This window comes from Opisthocomus hoazin, chromosome W, assembly GCF_030867145.1.
Source record: "Opisthocomus hoazin isolate bOpiHoa1 chromosome W, bOpiHoa1.hap1, whole genome shotgun sequence".
In the NCBI taxonomy this organism is placed as follows: Eukaryota; Metazoa; Chordata; class Aves; order Opisthocomiformes; family Opisthocomidae; genus Opisthocomus; species Opisthocomus hoazin.
The window spans coordinates 36,351,768-36,377,041 of NC_134453.1; the positions used below are offsets into that span (position 1 = coordinate 36,351,768).

Genomic DNA, 25,274 nt, shown 5'->3' on the forward strand with positions numbered 1-25,274 from the left:
CCTATCAGGCTCGCAATCTTGGCAGTCCTGGTCAGTTTCTTCAGTCCGTTTCACAGAACCACACTCCATCATTTCTCTTGACAAAAACACAATTACCCACTATGGTTAGCGTTAATGGTTACCTAGAGAATAGACCCTCCGTTCTTAGACCTAATGTCCAGGTGCGTAGGGCTGTACCAGGAACATAGCAGCATTGTTCATGTTTATGGTCAACTGATTCCATCACCTTGGTTACAATGAAATAAACAAATATCTCGACTCTGCGTGTTGATCAGCTCTTTGCACACCCGGTGAAGAACCCTGATTTTGGGACAACAATATTAGTATGTGAAAAATACAAGTGAACTCTTAAAAACATGCAATTGTGCATGAATTTGGCTTGTCCTTACATATTCAGTTGTTTTCCATCAGGTTTAAGATGAAGGCCTATAACTCTTCATTTTTTATTAGAATACTTTCTGTTATACAGTGTTTTATGAAGAGTGGATGCTAAAGGTGTCATAACTCCTCAAGTATTATAACTGACTGGCTTTAATTTATATAAAATATAGAGATATTTAGAATTTATAGCAGTATAGTATTTATAGAAAACCATAGTTCCCTTTGCTGGCTCCAAACCCATAGCAAAACTCATATCCAGAACAATGCCGCCTGCTTCTTAAGAAAAAAAAAAGTTCAATATCTTCCTAACACTGAGTGTGAAGGAAGGGGTTAAAAGGGATTTTAGTAGAAGTAGCATTACCTAATAGTTGCGGTACATTTAAAGAAAACTGATAGTGCCTATCTGTTGTCTAAATTAACTGAAGCAGAGAGTCTTGCATCTCCATACAAAGGGGTTAGTTCCTGGTAGGGGCTGGGAGTCGCCTAGAACCGGTCAAGACCGACCCTGCTGTATGGATGGGAGCCAGAAAAGAACTGAGTTTGTGCAGAAACAAAGGTCAATCAGCGGACACCGTGATGAAGAGGATGGGCCTTCATCTTGCGACACCCAACGACCACTGCCAGGAGGCACTGCGCAAGCGCAGCTGGGAGGAGTCTATGGAAATTACTTCTTGGAACTAATTATAATATGGAAATTATTTCTTGGAACTGATTTTTATATGAAACGGGGATAGATGCATATGTATAAGCGCATTGGAAAATCTAATGTATATGTAATATTTGGTTGTATAAATTGAAGAGACAAGATGTTGCTCGGCGTGCATGACTTTGGTGGGACTACCCCCCATGCTGCCCGGCGCCAAATAAACATACCTACTTTACAGTCTTACAGATTGTGGAGTCTGCTTTCTGCACGTCAAGTGTAAGGCACACTGTTGGAATAACACTTTTACAATGCTTTGTTCTTTGATGCTTTCTTTTAATGGATGCATAATTGAGGGTAGAAAAGGTGGGGAGCTGGCTGAAAGAAGGGGATTTGCTACTCTGGAGGATGCTGAGCGTTGGGTGGTGAGAACATTGCATGTTGCATATTCTTTTTATCAGTGTTATTGTTGCTATTTTCTTCTCCCTTTGCCGTTCTGTTAAACTGTTTTTATCCCAACCCATGAGTTTTGCCTTTTCCTTCTGATTCTCCTCCCCATCCCATCGGGGAGGGGGGAGGAGTGAGAGAGCAACTGCATGGTTCTTTGTTGCCAACTTGTCACCAAAAATGCGGGAATAAAACCTCATAACACCAATGTAGTGTTAAAAGGCAGGTATTCTTTATTGCAACACTGGATGCACGGGGTATAGTTCCACCGAACGTGCATACCTCATACTTTTTCCATGCAGTTTATATAGATCAAAAATATACATATTTATTTTATTTATACGAATTCATTATTATTCCCTTTGGTGACTGGTACAAATTTGCTCGCTTCGCATGTAAATTATTCCGCAGACCCAGTCATCCTCTTCCATTGTTCTCTTTTGAGTAGGTGGTATTACTTGTATAGGTGGTCAGTGGGTCGGTGGTCGCGATCTCCCCCTGATGGAATTACCTTTTACCCACTCGGCTCGCAATTTTGGCAGTCCTGGTTAGTTTTCTCATTTCGCTACATGAAACCACGCTCCATCACTCTCTTTTGAGAGAAACACATTGTCTACTATTTTGTTAGCATTAATGGTTACCTAGAGACTAGAATACAGATTAAAAAAATACAATAATTGGTATCAATCCCCCACCCCCTTTTTGTTGTTCGTTGCTATGGTTAGCAGACTCTATCACTCTGGTTACAAACTGAGGCTAAACACAACACTACCTTTCTCCTAGTTACCCTAGGTTTTTGCTGAATTCATGCTTCTTTAGCAATCATCCAGCTTTCGGCACCTTCTGGGCAGGATGTTCCCCTTTTATCAGTCTGTTAGCTGTTCTTCAAGGGCATAGTTGTTGAAAACTACCTTGATGGAGCTATACATAACCTATGGAAGATTAATCGAGAATCAGCATGGGAACGCAGAGATCTGAGCAGGCCACATGGGAAAATAGTTATTGTGTGCATGAGTGCATGAAAGGGTTGGGTTGGAAAACTGCCTGAAGCAGCTGGATGATTGTTTATGACTGAAGACAGTCACAAGGGATGACTGTGTGAGAAAACTAACTCTGTGATTAGGGAGTATAAGAAAGGAGGGAAACATACTGTTTGGCCTCATAGCTCAGACCCATATCTGTGGATATAAATATATGCTCTTTACTGCAAAAAAAGGCTGCTTCTGATCTCTCTTGCTCCTTTCGCTTGCTTGCTTGCTCGCTTGCTTACTTGGCTTCAGAATGAAGGAAACTACATTGGAGAAAAGAAAAAGTCTGACTGATTTCTTCGCTGCAACCTTTTTTTTCTGCCGTGTTACCTCACTCTGAAATTTAGCTGATATTGGTTGTTTGAAAATTTCCTCAGCAATTGTTGGCTGATTAGTTGGTGAGAACTACTTCATAGGCTTGGTTAATTGGGACAAGATGTTCCTGTTGTGTTGACAACTGGAGGGCACTGAATCACCTCTTATCAGAAGAGTAAACACTTGGTATCTTTTAACCAAGGACATGCTGAAGTAACTGGACTTTGAGGAGGACAGTTAACCAGGATGTTTTATGTATGTAAAAAACTTGGCAGAGAAACTAAGAATTCTTGCGTCCCTAGTTGAACTACCCCCATTATAATACTAAAAATCATGCCCCCTGAGCTGGAGACCCTGGCTCGAGCAAAGACACTTATCCACTGAGTATGCCTATTGAATTTTAGGTGTACTGAGGTGAGAAAAGAGCTAAACAATCGTAGTTAGGAGGGTACAACTAATAGGTGGTACTTACATTCTTTTAAACATTCTTTATTGTATAAATATGCAATGTGATTGTGTTAGAGATTAATTATAGAGAAGATTGATTGTGACTATAGAACAGAATAAAATCACAGAACTAGAACATAGACTCAATTGTATGAATACAGGTGTGTTAAGAAACCATACGATCATGGAATGCTGCTCTCAGTTGTCCCCTGTATAGGCCTTACCATGGCTGGGTTAAAAACCAACTGACCTAGCATAAGATAAGAATAAGAAGGTGTAGCAAGACTAATGTCATAGGTCAATAGGTTAAATTTTAGAAATAGGAGTAAGTTTAACAGAACATCTTGAAGTCTCTCAAAGTCTTTCTCAGAATTGTACCAAACAGAATTCACAGAAGAAGATAAAGGACAGGCGACGACCCCGAGCCGACCCTGAAACCAAACGGGACTTGCAACCAGAGAGGGAGAATTCTGCTAAGAGACAAGAATAGAGAGAATTGAATAAATGATATATTTAAGGAACTGGACAGTTGCTTAGAAACTTATGAAGATTCTAGACTTGATGTAATCGGTTTAATAAATGTATATAAACTGGTCTAAGCGAGTTGAGCTTTGCCACTCACTCAGGTGATGGCCCAACTCCGAGTTGTCAATAAAGCAATACCTAGTGTAACCCATTCGTGTGACAGTAAAATCTTTAACAGAATTTGGCGACCCAGATGGGACACTAGGACACAGGAGATGGATACTCAGGATCTTTTCTGGGAACACCCGAAACCAACGCTTTAAGTGCTGGCACAAAACAAAAGGACTAGGTGAGTCCAAGAGCTTTTTGTCTCGAGTGTGTTCAGAATGATTGCTGAGATTTTCTCTTGTGTTTAAATTTTGCTTTAAATATTTGAAATGGGAACTACACCCAGCGTTGAAAGGGGGACTCCCCTTGCTGAGGTTTTAGACAATTGGAGTAAGATACCTTTGTCTCAGACTTTGCAGAAAAAGAGATTGATATTATTATGTCAGGAGGAATGGCCATTTCTCACTAGAACTAGAGGAGGGGGACCTATGGATGTGTGGCCCCCTAAGGGAACTTTCAAGATACATAAAACTTTTGCGAATAATTCTAGAAGATGCAGGAACTCAAGACATTGATTATTGGTATATTTGGTATAATTGGGCCCAACAAAGAAGGAAACCTGCAGGTAATCATAATAATGGAGGTTGATTATCACCCTCTGCTCCCTCTGCTCCGAAGGCAGACAATGATAATTCTACCTCAAAAGGAATTGGAATGTATCCCATGAAACTGGATTACATTCTAAACCCTAGGGGTGTACCAGGATCCCTGCTAGAGGTCCCTGCAATCCAAGCCATGATAAGACATGAACCTTGGAAACAAGGAGATTTAGTAGCTTGGCAAGCAAAAATGCCGAGACTACGAGGTGATGCAGAAAAATGTGTTCAACTATTATCTGGCATCATAACTGATTATTTTCCTAATTGGAATGATGTAAGAACTCTCCTTTGAGAATTATTCCAACCAGAGGAAAGAGAAAATTTTACAAAAAGATGGGGAAATTGCTCAGAGGGGAAATGGACTTAATCCATGGCCTGAGCAAAATCCAGGCTGGGATGTAACTACCACAGAAGGACTTCAAGCATATCAAACTGCTGTTCAACAATTAGTTGAAGCAGTTAGACAAACTGGAGAATGAGTCACAAATTAGACCAAAGTAATGGAATGTAAGCAAAAACCTGATGAACATCCCGGTGATTATTGGGGAAGACTAAAAGCTACACTTTTAAAATACGGGGGAGTGACTCATGAACCACTGGCCATAAGTGTGTTTGTGGACCAATCTGCTCCTGACATCAATAAATATTTCGAAAACACATGCCAGGCTGGCAAGGTGAAACTTTGACTAATATTCTGAGCATAGCAACTTTTGTTTTTGATGGAAGGAGTGAAGAACAACAGAAGCAAGAAGAGGAGAAAACTGAAGGCAGAGAGGAAGAGAGAACGTAAAGAAAAAGAAAGAGAAGTCAGCCTGCTCGCTGCAGCGATCGCTCAGAATTATAGCCAAAAAGGAAGAGGCCGGGGATTTCCCCGAAGAGGAACTGGAGGAAGAGGTCAAAGAGGCAGAGGTCTTCCTCCCCCTGTTTCCCTGTATTCTAAAACTCCTGAATGTTTTTATTGTGGTAATTTAGGTCATATACAGCGTGCATGCCCCTTGAGACCAGTGACTTCGGCAGTCTCCGCAGCTGCAAGACATTGCAACCTTCTTATGGCTGCACTGCAAACAAAGGCAGAATGGACAAGCCCACCGGACATGTGTCAGCTCTATGAATCCTTAACCGAAGATGAACAATCCTTATGGGAATGACTAGGAGCTCAAAGGCAAGGAGAGCAATGGATTTTGAACAACAAACCTCTGTTGCCAAAAAGGTATTTATTACCCCTAACCCGTTGGTTCCATGAGAAAACTCATGGACGACCTAAGAGCATAGCTTCCCATATCCAAAGACTGTGGACAGTGCCAGGAATTTATGCTGCAGCACGAAGAGTTTGTGAGAACTGTAAACTTTGCAAGCAATATGCTACATTGCGAATTAACTTGCCACAAGGTAAAAGGCCTCTGGCCACCTTTCCTTTTCAAAAGCTCCAAATTGATTATGCTGAAATGCCTAAAACTCTGGGTCATGCATACTTGTTAGTGACTGTACATCAATTATCTAGATGAGTGGAAGCCTTCCTGGTTGCATCCCTACATACTCTGACAATGTTCCTGTATTCCTCCCAAGTGGCCTATCCCTCTTTCCACATTCCATGGACCTTTCTCTTCCACCTGAGTTCCGCTGGAAGCTCCTTGCTCATCCATGTGGGACTCCTGCCTCCTTTGCTAGATTTCTTTCTCAGGGGGATGCACTGATCCTGAGCATGGAGGAAGTGACGTTTAAACAGCGACCAGCACTCTTGGACCCCCCTGCCTTCGAGAGCCCTGGCCCATGGGATTCCTCCCAGTAGGTCCTTGAAGAGGCCAAAGTTAGCTCTCCTGAAGTCTAAGGCTGTGACCCTACTTATCACCCTGCTTCCTCCATGCACAATCCTGAAGTTCACCATTTCATGGTCACTACAGCCGAGGCTGCCCCCAATCTTATAGAATCATAGAACCACAGAATAATAAGTTGGAAAAGACCTCTAAGATCATCAAGTCCAACCACCCGCCCAACACCACCATGCCTACTAAACCATGTACCGAAGTGCTGTATCCACACGGTTTTTGAACACCTCCAGGGATGTTGACTCCACCACCTCCCTGGGCAGCCTATTCCAATGTCTGACCACACTTCCAGTAAAAAATTATTCCTAATATCCAATCTAAACCTCCCCTGATGCAACTTGGGGCCGTTGCCTCTCATCCTATCAGTAGTTACCTGGGAGAAGAGACCAACACCCGCCTCACTACAACCTCCTTTCAGGTAGTTGTAGAGAGTGATAAGGTCCCCCCTCAGCCTCCTCTTCTCCCGACTAAACAGCCCCAGCTCCTTCAGCCCCTCCTCATAAGACTTGTTCTCTAGACACCTCACCAGCCTTGTTGCCCTTCTCTGGACATGCTCCAGCCCCTCAATGTCTTTATTGTAGTGAGGGGCCCAAAACTGAACACAGTACTCGAGGTGTGGCCTCACCAGGTCCGAGTACAGGGGCACAATCACCACCCTACTCCTGCTGGCCACACTATTCCTGATACAAGCTGGGAAGTCGTTGGCCTCCTTGGCCACCTGGGCACACTGCTGGCTCATGTTCAGCCAGCTGTCGACCAACACCCCCAAGTCCTTTTCCACCAGGCAGCTTTCCAACCACTCCTCCCCAAGCCTATAGCATTGCATGGGGTTGTTGTGACCCAAGAGCAGGACCCAGCATTTGGCCTTGTTGAAACTCATACAGCTGACCTCGGCCCATCGATCCAGTCTGTCCAGATTCCTCTGCACAGCCTTCCTACCGAAGCAGATCGACACTTTGAGCAGATTGACACTCTCGCCCAGCTTGGTGTCATCTGCAAACTTACTGAGGGAGCACTCAATCACCTCATCCAGATCATTGATAAAGAGATTAAACAAGACCAGACCCAGAACTGAGCCCTGGGGAACACCACTTGTGACTGTCTGTCAGCTGGATTTAACTCCATTCACCACAGCTCTCTGCGCTCGGCCATTCAGCCAGTTCTTTACCCAGCAAAGAGTACACCCATCCAAACCATGGGTAACCAGTTTCTCCAGGAGGATACTGTGGGGAACAGTGTCAAAGGCCTTACTAAAGTCCAGGTGGATGACATCCACAGCCTTTCCTTTGTCCACTAAATGGGTCACCTGGTCATAGAAAGAGATTAGGTTGGTCAAGCAGGACCTGCCTTTCATGAACCCATGCTGGCTGGGCCTGATCCCCTGGCTGTCCTTCACATGCCTGGTGAGTGCACTCAGGATGAACCCCCCCATAATCTTCCCCGGCACCGAGGTGAGGCTAACAGGCCTGTAGTTCCCTGGATCCTCCTTCCGGCCCTTCTTGTAGATGGGCAATCCTCCAGTCCTCTTGGACGTCCCCTGTTAGGCAGGACTGCTGATAGATGATGGAGAGTGGCTTGGCCAGCTCCTCCGCCAGCTCCCTCAGCACTCTTGGGTGGATCCCATGCAGCCCCATAGACTTGTAAGTGTCCAGGTGGCCTAGCAGGTCGTTAACTGCTTCCTCCTGGATTATGTGAGGTTTGTTCCGCACTGCTACCCTATCTTCCAGCACTGGGGGCTGACTACCCTGGGAATAACTAGTCTGACTATTAAAGACTGAGGCAAAGAAGGCATTAAGTACTTCAGCCTTTTCCTCATCCTTGTTGGCAATATTCCCCCTCGCATCCAATAAGGGATGGAGACTCTCCTTGGCCCTCTTTTTGTTGTTGATGTATTTGTAAAAACATTTTTTGTTGTCCCTTACAACAGTGGCCAGCCAACGAGACCCCTGTACTCCTCTTGAGTCGCCTGAAGTCCCTTTTGATGGCCTTGGGACTTCTCTCTGCGATCCCGTCCCCGCCAACCAGCATTACCAAGAGCGGGTAATAATCAGAGGGCTGCACCAGACCGGGGAGTTTCCTAGCAACATCCCTAACCCGGGCCCCAGGGAGGCAGCAGACTTCCCTGTGGGATGGGTCCGGTCGGCATATCGGGCCCTCTGTTCCCCTCAGAAGGGAATCACCTATGACAATTGCCCTCCTTTTTTTCTTAGCCAAGGCAGTCACAATACATGGGGCTGACCAACTTGTCCTAGGCAACCCCCTGGATGGACCTTCACCCACATCCTCATTTGCCAGGCCCTCACATTCCAGAGCCCCATATCTGTTGCTTAAGGGCAACTGGGGAGATGAGGAAGGCTGGGAGGGGATTCACCTGCTGCCCTGAACAGGGACCTGTTTCCATTCCCCTCTGTCTTAGGTCCCCTCCTTGTTCTTGGTGGCAAGCAACTGCCTTCCCGCCACCCAGCTTCCCTCCAGCCAGAACCCAGCATGACGGCACATGGTATTGAATACCCTGTTCTGTTTGGCCAGTTTGGGTCAGCCCGCCTGGCTGTGTCCCCTGGCTTCTGGTGAAAATTAACCCTGTCCTGGCAAAACCCAGGACAGGAGCCTAGCCATGGTGTACACCCGGCGGAAGACTGTGTCCTCTGCCCTTGCCAGAAAGGTGGTATCAACCCAGACTGAGCTCTCAGGAAGACACAGCAGTCCAGGTCTCCGGCTTCAGGGAGTGCCACCAGCTTGCACTGGAAATGGATGGCAGTGGCGAGAACAGCTGTGTAAGGTGTGATCAGCTGGACTATCTACTTGGCCTGGTGGCAGAGCTAAGAGACGAAGTAGAGGAGCATCAGGGAGTCTGAGCGAGAGAGAGACTGGTGGAGCCATGCTCTCACCTCCCTGAAACCTGAACAGGGACAGCCACCAGAAAAAGCCCATGGTCAAAGGGATCCAGTATCCTCCCCCCACCAGGATGTAGGCAGGGACTTAAAGGGAAGCGGCAAGTGGAAACAAGTCTGCAATCGGGCAGCAAGCAAACCCTCTCCTTGCCCACCAGGCCTCCCCAGGTGCCTCTGCACAATAGGTATGAGGCTCTAGCTGTGGAAGACCAGTCAGTGGATGATGCGAGTGTCGATCCATCTGCACCAGAGGAGTTGCAGAGAACAGAAAGACCCACCCCCTGTATTACTACCACATCCACGGGTCATAGTTGTAGGAGACTCCCTTCTGAGGGGAACAGAGGGTCCAATATGCTGGGCAGACCCTCCTCATAGGGAAGTCTGCTGCCTCCCAGGAGCCCAGGTGACAGATATCACTAGGAAACTACCGAGCCTAGTGCAGCCCTCAGACTACTACCCGTTACTGCTCTTCCACGTGGGTGGGGATGAAGTTGCAGTATGTAGCCAAAGGGTGATCCAAAGAGACTTCAGGGTCTTGGGGCGGCTACTGAGGGAATCTGGGGCACAGGTCATTTTTTCCTCCCTCCCTCCAGTTGTGGGCAGTGACGTTGGAAGGAACAGGTAGACCCAATCTATTAATACATGACTCCATGGCTGGTGTCACTGACACAACTTTGGCTTTTTTGACAATAGGATGGCCTACACGGCACCAGGCTTCCTGGCGTCAGATGGGACTCACCTTTCTCAAAGGGGAAAGAGGGTCTTTGCTCAGGAGCTTGCGGGGCTCATTGGCAGGGCTTTAAACTAGGTGTGAAGGGGGAGGGGGAACATATCAGGCTTGCCGGTGACAAACTATGGGGTGATACACAATGGTTGGAGGGACAGGGTGATAGTACGGGCCCTCAGCCTGTTGCCCAGAGGTGTGCTGGGGACACTGCAGCACAGTCCAAGTTTTGCCGAGATGAGCTGGGAGCTCCTGAGGTAGTAGGAGCCAACAAGGAAGCATCTGTGAAACACCCCAAGGGAAACAAGGGGTGTTCCTCTACGAAGGTGACACGGCCAACAGCCACAGAATCACAGAATGGTAGAGGTTGGAAGGGACCTCTGTAGGTCATCTAGTCCAACCCTCCCGCCGAAGCAGGGTCACCTACAGCAGGCCGCAGAGGACCTTGTCCAGGCGGGTCTTGAAGCCCAGATGAAGTGCTTCTACACAAACGCACACAGCATGAGAAACAAACAGGAAGAGCTGGAAGCTACCGTGCAGCTAGAAAGCTATGACCTGATTGCCGTTACTGAAACTTGGTGGGATGACCCCCATGATTGGAATGTGGCTGTCGATGGCGACAGGCAGGGAAAGAGGGGTGGAGGCGTTGCCCTCTACATCAAGAAATCAATACAATCTGAAGAGCTGTCCCTGAAGAATAGCCACGAGCAGATCGAAAGCCTATGGGTAAGAATCAGAGACAGAGGCAACAAAGGGAACCTTGTTGTGGGTGTCTACTACAGGCCACCTGATCAAGGGGAGCCTACTGACAAAGCCTTCTTCCTCCAGCTCCAGGAGGCTTCGTGCTCGCAGTCTCTTGTGGGATTTCTGGAAGAACAGGGACATATTGTGAGCAACCCAGACACTCTGTTATGGACTTGATCGGTTTGTAGCAGCACAGGCTTCCAGCAGCACAGGCCTCAAGGCCATTCTCAGGCAGGCTGCGGGAAAACAGACATTTCTCAGGCCGGCTGCGGGTAAACAGGCATTCTATGAATAATGACCAATCATAGTTGAGTACTGCTTATGTAACCCGGGTGTTTTTTTGATAGATGTTTTATGCATAGTGACCAATCATAACCGAGTGCTGTCTATATAATCCAGATTCTCTGCTAATAAAGTTGACTGTTATGGATCATATTGGTCGAGTCATTGATCCCACAGAAACAGTCTCTCATCCTACTGGGGGACTTGAACCACTTCGGCATCTGCTGGAAAAGTAGCACTGTGAGCTGTAGTCAATCCAGGAGACTCCTAGAATGCAATGACAACTTCTTCAGCCAGGTAATAGACAGCCCTACCCGAGGGGATGCAATACTGGACCTGATGCTCACCAATGCAAGTGAGCTCATCAGTGAAATCAAGACTGGAGGCAGCCTGGGCTGCAGTGATCATGCATTGGTGGAGTTCACAGTCCTGAGGGATATGGGAAGGGTGAGGAGTATAGTCAGGACCCTAAACTGTAGGAAAGCCAACTTCCAGCTCTTCAAGGAGTTAGTCAGTAGGACCCCCTGGGAAATGGTCCTCAGGGACAGGGGAGCAGATCAGAGCTGGCAGATCTTTAAGGATGCTTTCCATTGAGTGCAGGAGCTCTCAGTCCCCAGGTGTAAGAAATCAGGCAAGGAATGGAAGAGACCAGCATGGCTGAGTCAAGACCTGCTGGTCAAACTAAAGGGCAAGAGGGAACTGCACAGGCAGTGGAAGCAGGGACAGGTATCCTGGGAAGAGTATAGGGATGCTGCCCAGTTGTGTAGGGAGGGGGTCAGGAGGGCCAAGGCACAGCTGGAGCTGAACTTCGCAAGGGATGCTAAGAATAACAAGAAGGGCTTCTACAGGTATGTCAACCACAAAAAGAAAGTCAAAGAAAGCGTACCCTCCCAATGAACAAGAATGGCGACCTCGTACCAACAGATGAGGAGAAAGCTGAGGTACTCAACAACTTTTTTTCCTCAGTCTTCACTGGCAACCTCTCTCCTTGCCCCTCCCCAATTGATGGACCACAAGATGGGGACCAGGGGGGTAAAATCCCTCCAGCTGTAAGTGAAGACCAGGTTCGGGACCACCTGAGGAACCTGAACACACATAAGTGTATGGGACCTGACAAGATGCATCCCAGAGTCCTGAGGGAATTAGCTGATGGAGTTGCCAAGCCACTCTCTATGATATTTGAAAGGTCATGGCAGTCAGGTGAAGTCCCTGGTGACTGGAAGAAGGGAAACATTGGGCCCATTTTTAAAAAGGGTAGGAAGGAGGACCCTGGGAACTACCGACCTGTCAGCCTCACCTCTGTGCCTGGGAAGATCATGGAACAGATCCTCCTAGAAGCTCTGCTAAGGCACATTGACGACAGGGAGGTGAATCGAGACAGCCAGCATGGCTTCACCAAGGACAAGTCCTGCCTGACCAACCTAGTGGCTTTCTATGATGGCGTGACTAGATCAGTGGACAAGGGAAGAACTATGGATTTGATCTATCTGGACTTCTGTAAAGCCTTCGACACAGTCCCTCACAACATCCTTCTCTCTAAATTGGAGAGCCATGGATTTGATGGGTGGACTGTTTGGTGGCTAAGGAATTGTTTAGAAGGTTGCAGCCAGAGGCTAGTGGTCAACGGTTCCATGTCGAAATGGACGCCGGTGAGGAGTGGTGTCCCTTAGGGGTCCGTACTGGGACCGGTGCTGTTTAACATTTTCATCAATGACATAGCAAGATCGAGTGCACCCTCAGAAAGTTTACAGATGGCACCAAGCTGAGTGGTGCAGATGACACACCAGAAGGCTGGGATGCCATCCAGAGGGACCTGGACAAGCTCATAAAGTGGGCCTGTGTGAACCTCATGAGGTTCAACAAGGCCAAGTGCAAGGTCCTGCACCTGGGTCGGGGCAACCCCCTGCTATCAATACAGGCTGGGTGGAGAAGGGATTGAGAGCAGCCCTGCTGAGAAGGACTTGGGGGTACTGGTGGATGAAAAGCTGGACGTGAGCCACCAATGTGCGCTCGCAGCCCGGAAGGCCAACTGTTTCCTGGACTGCATCAAGAGAATCATGGCCAGCAGGTTGAGGGAGGTCATTCTGCCCCTCTGCTCTGCTCTGGTGAGACCCCACCTGGAGTCCTGCGTCCAGCTCTGGAGCCCCCAGCACAAGAAGGACATGGAGCTGTTGGAGTGGGTCCGGAGGAGGATCACAAAGATGATCGGAGGGCTGGAGCACCTCTCCTGTGAGGAAAGGCTGAGAGAGTTGGGACTGTTCAGCCTGGAGAAGAGAAAGCTGCGGGGAGACCTTATAGCAGCCTTTCAGTACCTGAAGGGGGCCCATAGGAAAGATGGGGACAATCTTTTTAGCAAGGCCCGTTGTGATAGGACAAGGAGTAATGGTTTTAAATTAAGGGAGGGTAGATTTAGACTGGGTATAAGGAAGAAATTTTTTACAGTGAGGGTGGTGAAACACTGGAACGGGTTGCCCAGAGAAGTAGTGGAGGCCCCATCCCTGGAAACATTCAAGGCCAGGTTGGACGGGGCTGTAAGCAACCTGGTCTAGTTGAAGATGTCCCTGCCAACTGCAGGGAGGTTGAGCTAGATGACCTCTAAAGGTCCCTTCCAACTCAAAGAATTCTATTCTTCTATGATTCATTCTATGAACTTGCGTATGAATTTTGACTGTTCCTTTTGCTACCCAATAATGTAACAGGAACCAAGACTCAAAAAAACAGAGTGAAAGAAGCTCACGTTGGAACAAAAACTTACAAGAATAACCTTGAATGGTACAAATGCACGTGAACTTCTTTAAAGACTTCATTGAATCCTCAGGCTCCAACAGCCTTTAGAAAAACATATGAAAAATGTGTCCGCTTTAGTGTCCTGGTAACAGAGATGGCAACACGCGTAGATATGCCTCCTGACAGTGTTTTTATTCAGCCTCTCCAAGAACCAATTTCATGTCAGTCTGAAACGTGACAGCCTGCAGGTTACTTAGTGTCAAATATATGTATAAAAGAAAATAAACAAATTACTCTTTTGTGCTGTCTTGCCAATCTTGCCTTAGTCTCCTCCAGTTCTTTGTGAATCTTCAGTACATGCTTGTTCATTTTACGAATTGTGGAATGTAAGATTTCCCAGACATAGAACCTAGGAAAGATGCAGACCCCAAAACAGTAAATTGCACACTGTTCCAAGACAGAAAATGCACAGGTCTGCTATAACTCTCAACTCTTATTCAAACCACCAGAAACAGGGCAACTTTCTATTGCTACAGAGCAAATTAATAAACAAATAGAGAAGTGCACGACACTGATCTGGGGGAAATTTATAACATTTCGTCATTATTACCTAGGACATCTACTGCAGTGAGCAAACATTCAATATTAAGAAAGCATATCACTCACTTCTTACCTGTACTTTGCAATGAATTACCAAACCAGCACTTTATTTCAGAATCATTCTGCAACACTACTAGCATCAAACTGCCAGGCCTGAGCATTTTCCCCGCTCTCAATAAACAATATATCTGAGGGTGATGCAGGATACATGTCCTAGGTGCAAGCCAAGACTCCACCATGGCTAGCAGCTATACAACAGGGTTAACAGTTCTTGTACAGAAATGGTCCTAGAGCTTCTCCTTCCACTTTGGCAAACTTACAGGCTACTTGCACGAATCTTCCTAGCATAGCTTTTGCAGGACATAGAAATGCACGCTGTGGCTCAACAGAAAATACTAAAGCATGCGTTTTAGGGAAGCAACAGAATTTTATGTAGAGTTTAAAGCAAAATAATGAAAGTAAAAACTACAATTATTTTAAGTGAAAAAAAATGGATTCTGTTTAAAATAAAAGATCAGATAAAAAGCAACTGAAGACAGAAATTCCACACTTGTTACCTAGTAAAATCATGTGCAAGTTCTGAAGAGAAGATCCAGTTTGCTACTGCAGCGCAATCAACAATCTGTGTTCGAATCATCTTATCCACAAGAACAGCAATCATCTACATTTTGAGAAAGACAAGATGGTCATTCCTACCACAAGAAATGGTCAAGTTTACCTGCTGCAACATGGAGTCTGTGAAATTATTGTAGGCTAAGGTACAACCAGTGCTGGGTTGTATGAAAAGGTATTAGAGTCAAGTTTGGTTTTACGCAGCTTTGCAAATACATTAGTCAAACTAATGAGTGATTTCAAACACTTTAGGAAGCTAGTACTGCTTAAAGCAGACATCTCATTTGCTGAACCTAAAAATGCTCAGACTAGGGGAGCTGTATCAATCACGCCAAGTATGCATTCACATTTTAACAAACTGTCTTTACTCCTCATGAGAGTGATGACTTCACTTTTCATTCAAGTGAGTACTTCTGCTATTCCCAAGAGCAAAAATACAAGAACTGAATTTTGAGGCAAGGTATCAGAGAAGCAAGTCCCAATAGTCAACATTGGAGTAGCCAATCAGAAGACACGTTCCTGTTACATAACTATAAGGTAGCAGCAACTGCTAGCCTACTCTCCTTGGACTGCAACAGTCCCCAACCACAACCATCTGCTCTTTCCTTCAGTACCTCTTCATTTTAGAATGAAACCAGCACTGTATACAAGTGTTTACTACAGGACCCTATCTCGATGAGGCTTGTGGGAAAATCAAGCAGGCAGCTACAAAAACTATCCTGTGATTAGAACAGCTTTGTGCCATTCAGAAGAAAGGGCCCATCTTAATTATTCGTGTACTCCATACCGAAATACCCAAGAAACTCAACCTGCAACATATTTATTCTCATAATCATCCATTCTCAAATAGAATAGGGAAATGTAACAAAGCTCAGTTTCAGGTAGAAAACTAAATTAACGGAACGAATCAGAGAATGCATGACTCATTTCTCAATTTCGAAGATTGCTTCCTATATGCATTTGTCTTAAGAAATTCTTCCTGGCATTATCCAGATTACGTCGTTTGAGCCTTCATGTAACACAGACATAGGAATTTGTGAACGTATTCAATCCTGATGCTAAAGTTTCCCTTTAGGACATTAAAGCCTTTGTGGCCCCAGAAAACAGTTGAGGCTGTGACCATCCAGAATTTAAAGGCTGATATTTCAGGTAGGATTTTATATATATATTTAATCTATGCTTTTTTTGTTCCTTTTATTTAAGAAGCTATTTTACAATATGTTGCCTCTCTTTCAGGACATGACTTTTAAGAATATTAAAAGTAATCTTTTAGTAACGCTAGAAAATGGGCCTTAGGCCCAGTAGAAGATGCAAGGATTCTCCAGCACTCAATGAGATTACTTTTGGAAGTCTGGCTCATGCAACTGAGGCACCAATCACTTCCAGACATAATATCATAGAATCATAGAATCATAGAATGCTTTGGGTTGGAAGAGACATTTAGAGGTCATCTAGCTCAGCCCCCCTGCAGTGAGCAGGGATATCTTCAACTAGACCGCGTTGCTTACAGCCCCATCCAACCTGGCCTTGAATGTTTCCAGGGATGGGGCCTCCACTGCCTCTCTGGGCAATCTGTTCCAGTGTTTCACCACCCTCACTGTAAAAAATTTCTTCCTTATATCCAGTCTAAATCTACCCTCCCTTAATTTAAAACCGTTAGTCCTTGTCCTGTCACAACAAGCCCGGCTGAAAATATTTTCCCCCTCTTTCCTATAGGCCCCCTTCAGGTACTGAAAGCCCGCTATAAGGTCTCCCCGCAGCCCTCACTTCTCCAGGCTGAACAAGCCCAACTCTCTCAGCCTTTCCTCATAGGAGAGGTGCTCCAGCCCTCCGATCATCTTTGTGGCCCTCCTCTGGACCCACTCCAACAGCTCCATGTCCTTCTTGTGCTGGTGCCTCCAGAGCTGGACGCAGGACTCCAGGTGGGGTCTCACCAGAGCAGAGCAGAGGGGCAGAATGACCTCCCTCAACCTGCTGGCCATAATTCTCTTGATGCAGCCCAGGAAACAGTTGGCCTTCCGGGCTGCGAGCGCACATTGGTGACTTTATGAGCTTGTCCAGGTCCCCCTGGATGGCATCCCATCCTTCTGGTGTGTCAACTGCACCACTCAGCTTGGTGATGTCTGATATATATATATAATATAATATAAATGCAATATATAAAATATATATGCACATAGGGCTTTAAACTAGAGGTGAAGGGGGAAGGGGAACCTATGAGGCTTGCCAGCGACAGGCTAGGGGAGGATACACAATGGTTAGAGGGACGGGGGGCTAGTAGGAGCCCTCAACCCGTTGCCCAGCAGCATGCGAGGGACACTGCAGCAATGTGGAAGTCTTGCGGAAGGGAGCTGGAGGCGCCTGAGGTATCAGGTGCCAACAAGAAAATACCCATGAAACATCTCAAGGGAAAAAAGGGGTGCTCTGCTATGAAGGTAACGAGGCCGACAGCTCAGATGAAATGCCTCTATACAAACGCACGCAGCATGGGAAACAAACAGGAGGAGTTGGACGCAATCGTGCTGCTGGAAAGCTACGACCTGATTGCCATCACGGAAACTTGGTGAGATGAATCCCACGACTGGAATGTAGCTCTTGATGGCTACAGGCTGTTCAGAAGGGACAGGTGAGGAAGGAGGGTCGGGGGCGTTGCCCTTTACATCAAGAAAACACTACAGAGTGAAGAGCTGTCCCTGAAGAATAACCACGACCAGGTCGAAAGCTTATGGGTAAGAATCAGAGAGAGAGGCAACAAAGGGAACCTAGTGGTTGGTGTCTACTACAGGCCGCCAGATCAAGAGGAGCTGATAGACGAAGCGTTCTTCCTCCAACTCCAGGAGGCTTCGCGCTCGCAGGCTCTCATCCTACTGGGGGACTTCAACCACCCCGACATCTGCTGGAAAAGCAACACGGCAAGCTGTAGGCAATCCAGCAGGTTCCTAGAATGCATTGAAGACAACTTCTTAAGCCAGGTAATAAGCACTCCTACCCGAGGGGATGCAATACTAGACCCGGTGGTCACCAATGCGAGTGAGCTCGTTGGGGATGTCAAGATCGGAGGTAGCCCGGGCTGCAGTGACCACATGCTGGTGGAACTAACGCTACTGAGGGAAATGGGAATAACGAAGAGCATAGTCAGGACCCTAAATTTTAGGAGGGCAAATTTCCAGCTCTTCAAGGAGACAGTCAGAAGGACTCCCTGGGGAACGGTCCTCAGGGACAGGGGAACAGAACAGAGCTGGCAGGTCTTTAAGGATGTATTCCAGAGAGCGCAAGAGCTCTCGATCCCCAAGTGTAAGAAGTCGGGCAGAGAAGGGAAGAGACCGGCATGGCTGAGACAAGAGATGCTGGTCAAACTAAGGAAGAAGAGGGAACTGCACAGGCAGTGGAAGCAGGGACTGGCTTCCTGGGAAGAGTATAAGGAAGCTGCCCGGTTGTGTAGGGATGGGGTCAGGAAGGCCAAGGCACAGCTGGAGCTGAACTTGGCAAGGGATGCGAAAAATAACAAGAAGGGCTTCTACAGGTATGTCAGCCGGAAAAAGATGGTCAAAGAAAGCGTACCCCCGCTCATGAGCGAGACCGGCAAACTGGCAACAGCAGATGAGGAGAAAGCTGAGGTACTCAACAACTTTTTTTCCTCAGTCTTCACTGGCAACCTCTCTCCTCACCCCTCCCGAGTCGATGGATGGCATAAAGGAGACCAGGAGGGTAAAATCCCTCCAGCTGTAAGTGAAGACCAGGTTCGGGACCTCCTGAAGAACCTAAACATACAGAAGTCCATGGGACCTGATGAGATGCATCCCAGAGTCCTGAGGGAACTGGCTGATGTAGTTGCCAAGCCACTCTCCATCATATTTGAAAAGTCATGGCAGTCAGGGGAAGTCCCTGGTGACTGGAAAAAGGGAAACATTGTGCCCCTTTTTAAAAAGGGTAGGAAGGAGGACCCTGGGAACTACCGACCTGTCAGCCTCACCTCTGTGCCTGGGAAGATCATGGAACAGATCCTCCTAGAAGATATGCTAAGGCACATGGAGGCCAGGGAGGTGATTCGAGACAGCCAGCATGGCTTCACCAAGGACAAGTCCTGCCTGACCAACCTAGTGGCTTTCTATGATGGTGTAACAACAAGGGTGGACAAGGGAAAACCTATGGATGTCATCTATCTGGATTTTTGTAAAGCCTTTGACACGGTCCCCCACAACATCCTTCTCTCTAAATTGGAGAGCCATGGATTTGATGGGTGGACCGTTCGGTGGATAAGGAATTGGTTGGATGGTCGCAGCCAAAGGGTAGTGGTCAACGGCTCAATGTCCAGATGGAGACCAGTGACGAGTGGAGTCCCTCAGGGGTCCGTACTGGGACCGGTGCTGTTCAATATATTTATCAATGACATGGACAGCAACATCGAGTGTACCCTCAGCAAGTTTGCAGATGACACCAAGCTGAGTGGTACGGTTGAGACACCAGAAGGACGGGATGCCATCCAGAGGGACCTGGACAAGCTGGAGAGGTGGGCCTGTGTGAACCTCATGAGGTTCAACAAGGCCAAGTGCAAGGTCCTACACCTGGGTCGGGGTAATCCCCGGTACCAATACAGGCTGGGGGATGAAAGGATCGAGAGCAGCCCTGCTGAGAGGGACTTGGGGGTACTGATAGACGAAAGGCTGGACATGAGCCGGCAACGTGCGCTGGCAGCCCAGAGGGCCAACCGTGTCCTGGGCTGCATCAAGAGAAGCGTGGCCAGCAGGTCGAGAGAGGTGATTCTGCCCCTCTACTCTGCTCTGGTGAGACCTGCGTTCAGCTCTGGAGCCCTCAGCACAAGAAGGACATGGAACTGTTGGAGCAGGTCCAAAGGAGGGCTACAAAAATGATCCGAGGGCTGGAGCACCTCTCCTGTGAGGACAGGCTGAGAGAGTTGGGCTTGTTCAGCCTGGAGAAGAGAAGGCTGTGGGGAGACCTGATTGCAGCATTTCAGTACTTAAAGGGAGCCTATAGGAAAGATGGGGACAATCTGTTTAGTAGAGACAACAGTGATAGGACGAGGGGTAATGGTTTTAAACTAAAACAGGGTAGATTTAGGCTAGATATAAGGAAGAAATTCTTTACAATGAGGGTGGTGAAACACTGGAACGGGTTGCCCAGAGAGGTAGTGGAGGCCCCATCACTGGAAACATTCAAGACCAGGTTGGACAGGGCTCTGAGCAACCTGGTCTAGTTAGTGGTGTCCCTGCTCGCTGCGGGGGGGTTGGACTAGATGACCTCTAGGGGTCCCTTCCAACCCAAAACTTTCTATGATTCTATGATTCTATGTATACACACATATATATACATATATAATACCATATATTACAAACAGACCAGCGAGAAATATCCAAATAACCAATGCAGAAAAACTGAACACAAGTTTCTTACTGAGCTTCATTTATTAAATGATGACAACATGGGGAAACAACAACCGCTGTGAAGAAATTGCACGTTTTAAACAACTGAGGTATTTTTCATAGTTCTTTCAGCACATTATTTCATCAGACTCCGGTATGAACTTTAACCATGGTAGTGTCACAGACAAATTCTTCTTGTTCTGAACGTTGGTTGAGAGCAGATTTACTTGCTCTGTCTGTGCATAACACTGATTCCAATCTGGTCTTTGTGGGTCATTGTGATTGCTAGTGAAAAACCACAGAAGTGCTAAATAATCAGGTTCTCTCTTTTTGCCTTCTAACCTTCTAACCAGGTTCTCTCTTCAGCCTACTTCTGTGTTACAAGATCTACATCTTAAAAAGCACAAAGCATGAGAACACTGTTCTAGTACTGAAATTTTGAAGAAAAACAAGATTGGGTTGGGTTTCGTTTGGTTTTTAAGTTATTCTCTTGTAAACCAGAGTATGGCACAAAGCTGCAAATCTTCTACACTGAACTTTTAAGGTGAAAGCCTCATTGATAGAGAATAAATTTGATGTCCAGTTTAAGGCACTTAACAGTAGTAAAAACAACTTCGATTCTTTTAAATACAAATAGACAACAGAATGCATTTTTAAGTAAAGGAAATTGTAATGCTTTATATTTTAACACGACTTTCTGTTGAAACTTCAACAAATATCTCCCATTGATGCTCTTACCTGTGGATGATTCTTCCAACCCTCGTATACAACTCTCAGGACATGGAGTTTACCCTCATCACTTTCAGCAAGTACTTTGAAGACTTCATGAAACCTTTAAAGAAATATAAGTTGTCAATGGAGGGGTTAGGACCAGGGCAATGAAGCAAAAGACACATAGCAAGTGGTTTAGATGGTCCCAACATTTTCTTTTGGCCAATCTGCAACAATTCTGGAAAGGCTACCCTCTCACAAATAGAGCTGTCCTGAGTTTAAAAGGTTGCAGAGACAAGACAACTCCTAAAAGCAATGTAACCCTGCCTCAGGGGTGATAACTGTAAATGTAACAAATGTAACATGTAGGGGATGTTATCACTTCAGGTTGTCAGAAACAAGTCTTGGTTCTTTGTGAATATTGGGACGGTTGCAAGACAAGGGACTCCTGAATAATCCCTTTAGGCGCCTGGGCCTTGGGAGAACAGGTATGCAAACTACAGAGATAAGGAGGCTGCAGGATAATCTGAAGACCCCTGCCGAGAGACGCCAAACAAACATGTGCGACAGACATTACCATATATTAATGAATTCTTGGAAAAGCCATTACTATGATAAACATTTCTTGGAAATGTAATGAATATGTATGTTAACATAGCATAAATACCTAGTAACTGTGTCTCTTCGGTGCACACGTTTGGAGGAGAGATCCCCCGTGTGCCCGGCGCCGCAATAAAGAATACCTGCTTAATAGTCTGCCGACTATTGAGTCTTCAATTCTGGCTTTTCACGGCATCATTTCTGGCACCCCAGATGGGACCCGCTCTGCTGGGCTGCAGGACCCGCTGAGAACAGGACTCCCTAGGGTACCCCCGGGATTTCCCGGAGGGACTCCTCGCCTCACTCGGATCACTGCGGGAGCAGACAAGGACCATCTAAACGAGTAAAGGTATTCTTTTTTTTACTTTCTTTCTCTGTTTTGGTATGTGAGACCGGTCATTTGGAGAGTTCTCGTAAGTCGTAGGAGACGTCCTACGCTGAGCGCTGTACACCAGGCTACTAGTGCCTGAGGGTGTACGTCTTGGTACGTTGGTGCAGGCACGGGTTAAGCTTTGCACTTCTGTAATAACGTGCTTTTGGTAATTGTGCGTTGGTACAAGCATGGGTTAAGCTTTGTACTTCTGTAATAACGTACTTTTGGGTATTGGTGCGTTGGTGCAGGCACGGGTTGTGCTCTGCACTTCTGTAATAACGTGCTTTTGGTAGTTGTGCGTTGGTACAGGCACAGGTTAAGCTTTGTACTTCTGTAATAATGTACATTCGGTATGGTACGCTTAGGAAACCTGCTTAAGTTGTACTTCTGGCGATACGGATTTGTTGGTATTGAACTCGGATATCGGATATCTCGGATACTGGCTTGTTAACATACCCATCAGGCATCGTAAAACCAAAAAAAAAACCAAAAAAAAACACCACCAAAAAAAACCCACCTTGCACGGTGAACCTCTTTTCTTGTGACCAGAATATTAATTGTGACATTTTTGGAACGTGGTCAGAGCGGGACAGAAGGGGACGACAGATTAAAATTGTTAAGATAAAGACTAACAGAGGTACAGAATCAACAAAGTAAAATGGGGGACAGCAAAGCAGTGGTATTTTAAAGAAAAGCCCCTTAGGATGTACTCTAACACATTGGAAAGCTTGTGTGACTGTGTATGAAGCCTCTGTGTGAAAGACAAATAAGTCAAAAAAAAAAAAAAAAAAAAGAAAGAAAGAAAAAAAAAAGAGGAAAAAAAAAAGAGGAAAAAAATAGGAAAAAAACGTTTGGTCCGTTCTGCTGATTTCCGGTTTTTGACTTGGGACTGTTGTATTTGAACTCTGATTCATCGGGGCCGTGGTTTCTGATTTCTTAAGTATCAGTGCAGGTTCTTCCCGTGGGGGGGATTTTGAGAGTCTCTCCCAGGATCTAGATGGCAACATTGGGAAAAGTAGGGGGAGACCCCTCACTTGACAACATCTTAATAATGTATGGGGTTTGGTTTGCTTAAAGAAAATAGGCATGATTTAGGAATTGAATTGGGAATTTGGGGATAGGTTTTAAAATACTTAGAAGTTGGTACATATTGTGGGGTTACAAGTTCTCTAGTTATTTGGCATTGATCGATCATTTAGGGACTCTAGTTTTGGGGTATGTATTCAATATACTGTATATATTGTTTTGAAAGAGCTCTATGTATATAAACATGTTAACTGAAGTGGTTTGCCTGTATATATTGTTGTACTTAGGTGATACAGTTTGTAAACAGAAGCATTTTAAAAGATCGCTTCTAGGTTGTGTGTGTGTGTGTGTGTTGTGTTAACCGATTGGTGGAGAAGTTGAGAAGTTATTTTATTGTAACATGAGCTTCGGAGGGAGGTGATGCCCTCACAAACAATTAATTGAATTATGATATGTTGTTAGAATTGATGCGGTTTTGTGGACAGTTAAAAAGTATTGGAGATGAAAAGTTTCACGCGGTATTGAAAAGAAAAAAAAAAATCCAAAGGAAAACCCCTCTGGATTTTACAGAGGCTTGTGTAAAGTGATTAGAACAGAAAGGTATCAAGTTACAAGCTGCTTTGCTAGCTGCTGCTCTAAATGAAAAAAAAAAAAAAAAAAGCAGCAAAGTTCTTAGAAGTTAAGCAACAGAAAAACAAAATGAAAAAGAGGGGAAACAAGGTAACTTTTTACAGTATGGACTACTAGTGGAGTGTGAATCAGAATACAATACTCCTGTGTTACCAGTAAAAAAAAAAACAAAAACAGGTGGAACTTACTGGGTAGTACAGGATTTAAGAGAAGTGAATAAGATTGTTAGGGACGTACACCATGTGGTAGCAAGTATGGTTTACGGTATTGGATTTAAATGATGCATTCTTCTGTCTGCCTTTAGCCAAAGAAAGTCTGAATTTATTTGCATTTGAGTGGGAAAATCCTACCACGGGTAAAAAACCCCAGCTTGCCTGGACAGTGTTACCCCAAGGTTTTAAGCATAGCCCAACGATCTTTGAAAATCAACTAGCACGAGAACTTGAAGCATGGAACGCACCCTCCAGAGATGGAACCCTTTTACAGCATGTAGATGACATTAATAGCAACTGAAACAAAACCTGACTGTATACAGTAGACTATCAGTTTGTTAAAGTTTTTGAGATTAAATGGGTATCAAGTCTCTCAACAGAAAACTCAGATGGTGCGGCAACGGGTAACCTACCTTGGATGCGAGCTGTCTGGACAAAGAGAACTAGGAACAGAACAGAATGAAGCCATCTGCAGGACTCCCCTCCGTCAGATGGTAAAAGAGCTCAGGACCTTTCTGGGACTGACAGGTTGGTGCTGGTTATGGATTTATAATTACGGAATAATAGTGAGACCCTTATGTGAACTTCTGAAAAACAACCCCACCCGATTGATCTGGTGCAAAGAAGCTCAAAATGCATTTCAGACACTTAAGCAAGATCTAATGAAGGCCCCCGCTCTGGGCCTGCCTAATGTTACCAAATCCTTTTGGCTGTTTTCTCATGAGAGACAAGGCATAGCTCTGGGGATTCTAGCTCAACAGCTGGGACCCTACAAAAGAGCTGTGGCCTATTTTGCTAAACAGCTGGATGGAGTAAGCAAAGGATGGCCAGGATGTCTGCAAGCTGTGGCGGCGGTGGTCTTGAGTATTCAGGAAGCCCGAAAATTCACCTTGGGCCAAAAGATCACAGTACCGATCTCACACAGAATATCAGCTGTACTGCAACAAAAAGGGAACTACTGGCTTTCCCCATCCCAATTTCCATTCTAATTGAATCAGAGAATATTAATATTGTAGTAACTAATATTACGAACCCAGCTTCTTTTCTCAGCGGATCAATCTCTGAACCATCGGTACATGATTGCTTAGAAACCATAGAGACTGTGTACTCCAGCAGACCAGATCTGAAAGAGGAACCCCTGGAAGATGCACAGGACTCCTGGTTCACTGATGGAAGCAGCATTGTCGGACAAGGTATTCGAAAGGCCAGGTATGCGGTGACAACAGCAGACGAAGTAGTTTGTTCTCAATCACTACCTGCTAGAACATCAGCTCAAAAGGCTGAAACTATTGCCCTAACTAGGGCTCTGGAGTTAACAAAAGGAAAAAGATAAATATATGGACAGATTCCAAATATGCCTTTGGAGTTGTCCACACTCACGGGACAATTTGGAAGGAGCGAGGACTACTAACTGCGCAAGGGAAGCAGATTAAATACGCTGA

At 45.8% G+C, this 25,274-nt stretch overlaps 1 protein-coding gene across 1 annotated transcript in view; it reads right to left on the minus strand.

Moving 5' to 3' along the window:
* Positions 1-749: 749 nt before the first annotated feature.
* Positions 750-25,274, minus strand: part of LOC142365589 (nuclear cap-binding protein subunit 1-like) — a 45,421-nt gene continuing 20,896 nt past the window's right edge. The window contains exons 9-12 of the mRNA XM_075446495.1: positions 21,019-21,112; positions 14,845-14,948; positions 13,982-14,096; positions 750-3,731 (exon numbers count right to left, since the gene is read on the minus strand). Of these exons, the coding sequence (XP_075302610.1) occupies positions 3,444-3,731; positions 13,982-14,096; positions 14,845-14,948; positions 21,019-21,112 (601 nt within the window). The 3' untranslated portion in view covers positions 750-3,443. The remainder of the gene's footprint in view (positions 3,732-13,981; positions 14,097-14,844; positions 14,949-21,018; positions 21,113-25,274) is intronic.